Here is a 9210-nt window from a genome sequence, read left to right as displayed (position 1 = left end):
TAGTTCATGGGGGGTTCAGTCTTAGCAGGACCCAGGGCTTCCCCTTCTACTGGTGCTCTTACTAGGATATTCATTGCTACCTATGGGGTCAGACTATTCCTGGTGTTTGAGCTGATGAGCAACATGTGATTGGAGTTTAGCTTTCTAGTGATAATGAATTTAAAATATGTTGGGAAACATGATTTCCTTAAAACTAAATGAAAAGCAAGCTACCTTTGTAAATGTCCTCTCTTATCAATCTATCTTTGAATAAGAAAAAATTGATTCAGATTCAAATGAGAACACGGTTATTTCAATATCAAAATAGAGACACTGGTCAATTTGGATAAAATGAAGCTAAAAATGGCTTAATTGGTATATAAATTGGAGAGATATAGAGAAAGATTAACACTGAGAAACCTCACTGCACACAGCTATGAGGAGTTTTGCTGCTAAATTGTACACTGATAGTTTCATAAGGCATCAAATTCTAATGGACGACTTGTGCTCTTTTAGAATTACTAGGTCCATTAAAGTGAGAGAGAGGAAACTACTATAGAACTACAATAAGATTGCTCATAAATTATTTTTGACTGCTCATCAAGTTGTATTATATTTGGTCCTTCATAGGACCTGTTTATCCCACTGTGTTAAAATCCAAGGAGAGGAATTATAGTGACTTCTTTGACTGCAGATAACAGACACTCAGAAATCCTGCTAAATCCAATTATAAATATGAGCATAGTTTGTGAACTCTAAGCTTCTGTTGGGTTTTACACAGAAAAAGTGAAGCCTAGAAAACGAAGGTAAAATATTGTTTGACTCAGAGTCTCTTTGGTGCTGGTATAGAGCTGGCTATCCTAAGTCAATATGATGTTATAGATTTTCTTTAGCTTTTCCAGGAAAGCATCACACTCTGCTTAGTGAAGGAAATGGGAAAAATAATACAAGCAAATTTTTTCTTTTTTATAATTTTATTTATATATTTAAGGGAATATTTTTCATTTTAATTTTCATTTGAAAAACCTGATTCAAGAATATACTATTAAAGACCCTTCCTTTGCTCAACAACGTTCATAGCAGTCTTCTTTGTCATAGCCCAGATCTGGAAACAACCTAAATGTCTTTCAACTGAAGAAGGGATAAAGAAAATATGGTACATATATCAACACAACGAATACTATTTAGCTATTAAAAACAAAGACATTATGTATTTTGAAGGCAAATGAATGGATCTTGAGAATATATCATCCTAATTAAGGTAACCCAGGTCCAAAAGGACATGCATGGTATATACTCACTTATAAGTGGATATTAGACATAAAATAAGCATGTCCCTGCTACATTCTACAGTCCCAAAGAAGCTAAACAAGAAGAGGATGCTTGACTTTCCTTCAGAAGGGGAATAAATTAGTCATCGGTAGATGGAGGGGGGAACTTGTTGGGAGAGAGGATGGAGAGGGGAATGGTGTGGTCTCAGGATCAGGGGTGGGGAAGGACAGGAGAGATGGCCAGATGGCCATGAGAAGGAATGCAAACCTGCAATTGACTGGGCTGGGAAGGTAGGGACATCTCCAGAAAGAGACAGAGACCTGGGATAAAGGAGGCACACAAGAATCAATGGGGGTGGTGTCCTTAGCTGTGACTCACACCACTGGGGATAAGGAACCTGAAGAGGCCACCTCCTATACCCAGGCAGGGATCCTAGTGGAGCAATAGGGACAGCTACCCACCCACAAACTTTCCACCCAAAATTTATCCTGTCTATAAGAAATGCAGGGATGGGGATGGAGCAGAGACTGAGGGAATGGCCTAGCAATAACTGGCCCAATTTCAGAGCCATCCCATGGGCAAGGATCAGTCTCTGACACTATAAATATTATTCTGTTGTGCTTGCAACAGAAGTCTAGCATGGCTGTCCTGTGAGAGGCTCCACCTAGCAGCTGACTCAGACAGATACAGACACCCACAGCCAAACAGTGGATGGAGCTTGGGGAATCTATGGAAGAATAGAGGAAGAATTGCTGGCCCCAGAGGGGAGAGGAACTCCCAGAAAGTCCAACAGAGTCAACCAATCTGGACCCTTGCGTCTCTCAGAGACTGAACTGCCAACCAAAGAACAGGGTGGGCTGCACCTAGGCCCCTTGCACATATGTGGCAGATGTGCAGCTTAGTCTTCATGGGGGCCCTGAACAACTGGAGCAGAGCTTTCCCAAATGCTGTTGACTATATATGGGTTATGTTCATTTAGCTGGCCTTCCTTGTCTGGCCTCAGTGGGAGAGGAAGTGCCTAGCTTCCCAAATACTTGATGTGTCAGGGTAGGGGGATACCCAGGGGACTGCACCCACTCAGAGGATAGGGGAAGGGGGAAGGATTGTGGTGAGCAGTAATCTGGAAGGATGTAAAGTGAATATGTAAAAAAAAAGCCTTAAAATAGTAACAAGATTTTTCTGGCATTTTATTTCTGGCATATATTTACATAAATATATGAATTATGTAAATTGAGAAATATATTGCCACCTTAAGTATTTTGTAAGAAAATTTCCTTACAAAAAGATGAGATATTTATATATTATGTGCAGTTTAATATGTATTTTGTTTACAGGACCCGAGGTCCGTGCAAATTTTTACATCAAAGTTATGTCCTCCGTGTCCAGAGAAACTGCTTATAGGTGGCAAATAGGTTTTATCAAATAAAATTAATCAATTAAAATGACAATGAATTAATGTTTGTTACCAAAGATAAACTGATGCTTCAGACACATTTTAGAGAGATTTATCACCTTAAATATTTGAATTTGTAGCCACTACTCATTAAAATATGAGTTATTAGACTTTGAATTTTGTTTTTCCACTTTATAACTGTTGACCTGTGAGTAACTAGAAAGTTGAATTAGGATTCATTGGAGTTTCAGTTTAAAATGTCTTAACTGAAAAATATAAACAATTCATGCATGTATTTTAATTTTTATTTATTTAAATTATCTTGCAATTTTAGAATAGTTTGTAACTAATAGGAAAGTTATGAAGAAAGCATACAGGAGTCTCAATACACATAATCTTGACTATTTGAATTCCATAGGTTTTGATTATTCAAATATCACTGACTTCAAAAGGTTTTAACATTTCCCATCCTAACTTATCTTTGATAAGATAAATGCTACTGTATCATTACTACAACTTTTTCTATATCCCACCCTCTCTCAGCGTGTGTGTGTGTGTGTGTGTGTGTGTGTGTGTGAATAATGTGCCTGCTCTGCTAAGCAAGTGATTCTGTTTTAGAACTTAGATGATTTGCAATCAACCTCTATATGGAGCTTTGCAGACATTCCGCAAATGTTTGGTTTAATAATACTCGGAATTCCTCCCAAACTATTTACCATGCACACAAATAAACAAACAACACCCAAGTTTTGTGACCTTAACATATGAAATCAGTATATCCTGTTATACTTCCATTTAAAAATGGGTGGTATTAAAATTGTTCATGAAAGGAAGAGTTAAATGACATTTCACCAATGTGTGGCCAGTGTTTTTCATTTTTCTTTTTTAAAGAAAGATTTTAAGTGTGTGTGTGTGTGTGTGTGTGTGTGTGTGTGTGTGTGTGTGTGTGTGCCTGTGAACATGTATTTGGGAGTGCAGGTGTCATGCAGGGAGGCATCAGAATGTTCTAGAATTGGAGTTACAAGCAGTTGTGAACTGCCTGACATGGCTTTTGGGAACCGACCTCAGACCCTTTTCAAGAGTAGTACATAATCTTACTTGCTGAACCATCTATCCAGCACTAAGATCACTTTTTTAGTTATATCGTTTAATAATAGTCATAACAGTTATGACTTTTATTGCTTTTCTGGTTGTGTTTTAAACCGGAGATTCGCACTCATTGAAATTTGTTTACTGTACATCTGCTTCCTGTCCTATAGTCACTAAGGCTGGGGAACGTTATTTCCTTCTTAGGTGTTTACTCAGCTACAGTCATTCTCAGCTGCACTTAATTGGGTCTGTGGGACACTGTCCCTATCGCATAAAAGTTTCTCTATCCCACATCCCTCCCTCCAACTTTAAATTGCTTTGGGATTTGGGGAACAATTATAATAGATATAGCATGACAAATATTTATTCTGCTACATCTATGGAATCTGGCATATTTGATGAATCTTCAGATTACTGAAGCTAATTCTATAAAAATGTAACTGGTTCTTGTAAGGGGTGAAAATTTATCATTCTAAGGGTGAGTCAATTAAGTCCATTAAAGCCTTTCTGCAATGAAAGGCATTCATTATTATGCATTTTAATACAAATGGCCACAAGTCATGTAGCAAATACTTCTGTGAATTACTACCTTATATTGTAATTTTTATAACTGAAACTCTTTAAAGAAACTTCCACATATTTTTGTTATAATATATAATGTAATATGTGGAGAAGGGTAAGTTATTTATATGCCATATCTAAAATCCAAAACAGATTATAAAGTGAGATTCTTACTCTAAGGCTGTAATTCTAATCTGAGTATTTTTCTTGATGCTAAATCTATTTCATTTGTACTTCAGTGATTGTTGGGTGCCCCTATTACCACGAATGCTGACACTAGTGGGTATCTAATTAAGACTGTTGCTTGTTAAGACTGACTAAAAGATGCTGAAAGATAATTAAAATCTGTAACTAGCCAAGAATTTGGGTACTTTAAGTTACCCTGAACTTGACTCTGTAAATACTGCAGGGAGAAATGGCTTAAAAAGTAAGAGTTGATGCATTCAGTTAAAAGCCTGAGCTGTGTCTAGTCACTGTGTTTGAGGAAAGGTGTGAGCAAGGCAGACAAACTGATTCCTCCTGTTACTTATTTCCTATCTAGAAGTAAACCCACTTAGAGTGTCAGGAGCAGAAGAAAACCAAAGACAGCAAGACAAGGCTTGGTTCTGGGTGGTTTTGAGTAGGTGATGGGATTTCAGACAAGGAGAAAGAGACTGAAATCTGTGACAGGAGAAGCCATTTAGGTCATCTAAGGTGCATCATCATGACATTTGTCTGGATGAGGAGGATGGTCTCCAAATGCCTGGATTCCACTATGATAGGAATCAGGGTGGCCACATGTCCTGCTGAGTCAATGTGCCTCCTTCCCTTTCATGTCTCTGGATGGATCCATCTGCTAATGTCTCTGATCAAGTGAATGTCTCTTGAGCTATTTCTGAAATCCACTTTCAGGGAAATTTGATTTATCATGTATGTTAGATAAGTGTTAATTCATTGCCCCAGGACTGTGGGCAGTGTTGAATCAGTACAGTTTGTTCACCATCATGACTAATTTCCCTATGGTTCTTGCTGGGTACCCTCTGTTGTGGACAATAGGATGTCTACAGATATGTTTACCATGTCAGGGGACGCTTTTAATGGTCCCCATTTACTACTTTCCTAGATGTGCTTAACATCACACCCTCACAGAGACAGCCTTGAAAAAAATAGATCTGCAGCCAATCTGCCTTTTCCTAACTCAGGCTCAGCTTGCCATATTACTTTTGCCCATCTTCGTTCCTTGCCAAACCTATCTGATTCTTTCCATATTTCTAGCTCTAGAATGTCCAGAGCACTCCTATGAGTCTCCTTTGATGATTATTTCTTTTTTTTTCTTTTTTCAGAGCTGGGGACCGAACTCAGGGCCCTGAGCTTTCTAGGCAAGCGCTCTACCACCAAGCTAAATCCCCAATCCCTTGATGATTATTTCTAATAAACATCAATCTTCTCAGAAATGTAAAATTTTAATCTAAAATACAGTATGTAAGTCTTCATTATATATCGCTCTATATACCCTTTCTGTAATCTAAATTCCATTGCCAACCTATAATGTCAATACCTTACATTATTTTTTATTGAGCCTTATTGTTTTTGGAATGAGTTTGACTTCAATGTAAGCTATTAGCAACATTCGAAAATGTTATGATAGTTTGGTACAAAACGACTATGCATTTTAAAAAGAGTCCTTAAATTTCTCTACTATTTATCATTATGTTAATCTGGAGTTTCTATAAAATGCAAAAGAATTAATATTCTGGAATCTCTCAAGGTTTCTATGCCAGCCTTTATAATGTGGCAAGATGGAACATATTTGAATCAGAAGAAAACCAGAAGCATCAAATGCAACAACTTTGTGTTCATTTACTTCTTTCATTAATACTATTTTAAGTTGTTTTAAACAAGTAAATTGCCAAATGAACTCTCATGCTTTGCCAAGATTCACCATCACATTTGGATCTGGTCTATGTAATGGTCTTGTCATAGGAACAATCATACAAGATGCTTAGTGTGGGCTAAAATATGAAGGTAACAGCTATGTGTTTGATTTGGTGTTAAATTTAGCTTATAACACTTATTTTTGTAAGTAAATTTGACAATATGTAATTGAAAGGACTAATAGTGTATGCAAGTAATAGTGTATATATAAAATGAAATATTATTTTAAACATAAAGCTTGGTATAAAATTTTGACTATTATCAACCACTGACTCAGAATTACAGTCTTCTTCTTTTTTTTTTTTTTCGGAGCTGGGGACCGAACCCAGGGCCTTGTGCTTCCTAGGCAAGCGCTCTACCACTGAGCTAAATCCCCAACCCCTACAGTCTTCTTCTTAAAGTAGACTTTTGCTTTGTCTTCTTCATTACTGGCTTGCTAGGGCAGATGGAATGAACAAGTCAAGTGTACAGTGGGTAATTAGGCAAGTGTTTGGAAACATCAGTTTAGGAATGTATTCTCAATAACAGAAAGAATTAATTTTGAATGTGCCTCTTAAATGGATAGATGTCGGCAATGAGCATGCCTAATAAAAACATTCTCAATTTCACTATATTCAATACCATACATTATTGGGGGTATCAATGTCTGAGATTAGGAAATTAACTCTTTCTAATGCTTGAAAAATAATTCTTCAGGTACTTTGCACTACTTGTTTTGGGGGCAGTGGATATGATTTATGATAGATTTTCCAATGCTGGCTAACCATGGGTGACATGGATAAAAATAACCAGACATTTGTTTCTGAATTCCTTCTTATGGGTCTTTCTGGATACCCAAAGGCCAAGATTGATGCTGGCTAACCATGGATGACATGGATAAAAATAACCAGACATTTGTTTCTGAATTCCTTCTAATGGGTCTTTCCGGATACCCAAAGGCCAAGATCGTTTATTTTGTTATCATTCTTGTTATGTATCTAGTGATTCTAACTGGCAATGGTGTTCTGATCATAGCAAGCATCTTCGATTCCCATCTTCACACACCCATGTACTTCTTCCTGGGCAACCTCTCTTTCCTGGATATCTGCTACACAACATCTTCTGTTCCTTCAACATTAGTAAGCCTGATTTCAAAGAAAGGAAACATTTCTTTCTCTGGTTGTGCGGTGCAGATGTTCGTTGGATTTGCAATGGGCTCAACAGAGTGTTTGCTTCTTGGCATGATGGCTTTTGATCGCTACGTGGCCATCTGCAACCCTCTGAGATACTCCATCATCATGAGCAAAGAGGTGTATGTATCCATGGCATCTGCATCATGGTTCTCTGGTGGAATCAACTCAGTTGTGCAAACATCCCTTGCCATGCGGCTGCCTTTCTGTGGGAATAATGTTATTAATGATTTTACTTGTGAGGTCTTAGCTGTCCTGAAGCTAGCATGCGCTGATATATCTCTCAATATTGTTACCATGGCGATATCAAATATGGCCTTTCTGGTCCTTCCATTACTACTCATCTTTTTCTCCTACGTGTTCATCCTCTACACTATCTTGAGAATGAACTCAGCCACCGGGAGACGCAAGGCATTCTCCACCTGCTCTGCCCACCTGACTGTGGTGGGCATATTTTATGGAACTGTCTTCTTTATGTATGGGAAACCCAAGTCCCAAAATCTGACTGGGGAAGACAAGTCCCGAATTTCAGATAAGGTCATTTCTTTATTTTATGGAGTAGTTACCCCGATGCTGAATCCAATCATTTACAGCTTGAGGAATAAGGATGTTAAAGCTGCTGTAAAATACATACTGAAACAGAAGTACATTCCATAATGATACCAGCAAACACGGGTTTTTGTGTTGCAAACATGAGATTGACTCACCTGCAAATTGTGAGAACGGTTTAATTAATTATTTACTCATTTTGGAAACATCTTGGCTACTTAGTTGCCTTGCAGAGATAGAAAGTAAGTGCCTAGTGTTGAAGACACCATGTACTTCAGAAACAGGGATCAAAACTCTTGAGGTGGACCTTAAAGCCTGCTCCCTGAGGTCTAGCTTTCATGGTACCAGAAAGCACCTTGCAAGGTGTATAAAGAGGGAGACAAGCAACAGTCTTACTCAGCTTTGTTCCCTATGAACCATTTCGATGAACAGCATAGACAGTAATGTACAGGGCACAGTAATGGCATACATGCCTATTGGTGACCAACACTTCTCTAATTGGACTTATTACCCACTCAACAACAGGGAGAACATGCTTGCTTCTAGAAATTAAGCTAACTACTCAGTGCTAATGAAATCATCCTTGTCCAGGAGAATCTACAGCCATTAAACCAGCTAAGTCTCTGACAACAGTCTATATACATTTGTTGTTGTAACCACAGGTAAGTGGAGTTTTCACTCTTCATCAAGGACAGTTTTCTTTTGGAACAGAAAGAGACCACTACAGAAACATGCAGAGTTGAGGAGCCCAGTCCCAGTGGATACATCAACGAGACACTTCTATGCTTATGGCTCAAGGAATATTTCCAAAGACATGATTGAGTGAATGCAGTACCCAGAATATCAGGAACTTTGCTGTGAGACTGTGTCCCTCAGTAAAACCAGAAGCTACACATGTAATGTCTCACCAATGTGAGTGCCTGAATATGACCTGAATAATGAAGACACTAATAAATATTCCAAACTGCACAGGGAAGAGCTCACAATGCCACAAACCCTCACAAAGAACCCAAGCAATTCAGTAAATCTGGGATGGGTGACATAGCCTTTCCCAGGGAAGAGCACACCAGTTAGTTATACATTTCCAAATAGTAATCCCTGAAAACAAGCAGGAAGGTAGCATTATACAGACCAAACAGGTTGTGTTTAGCAGTTTATGTATATAAATATCCATATTGGCTAGTGATATAGTAAAAGAAAATATATGTTCAAGTGATCACAATTAGTTAAAATGGCCATAAATTTGAGAGACAGGAGGGGTACATGAGGGGGTTTGGAGGGAGA

At 38.1% G+C, this 9210-nt stretch overlaps 1 protein-coding gene across 1 annotated transcript; it reads left to right on the top strand.

Moving 5' to 3' along the window:
- The first annotated feature begins 7080 nt into the window (after positions 1 to 7080).
- Or13c3g (olfactory receptor family 13 subfamily C member 3G) lies at positions 7081 to 8034 on the top strand. The gene is given in 1 exon segment (NM_001000404.1): positions 7081 to 8034. A coding segment is annotated over 1 exon segment (954 nt).
- The last annotated feature ends 1176 nt before the right edge of the window (positions 8035 to 9210 follow it).

The sequence above is a fragment of the Rattus norvegicus genome, chromosome 5, assembly GCF_021556685.1.
Source record: "Rattus norvegicus strain SHRSP/BbbUtx chromosome 5, alternate assembly SHRSP_T2T, whole genome shotgun sequence".
Classification (NCBI taxonomy): Eukaryota; Metazoa; Chordata; class Mammalia; order Rodentia; family Muridae; genus Rattus; species Rattus norvegicus.
The sequence above is the reverse complement of the archived record's forward strand: the minus strand, read 5'-3'. Positions and strand labels throughout refer to the sequence as shown.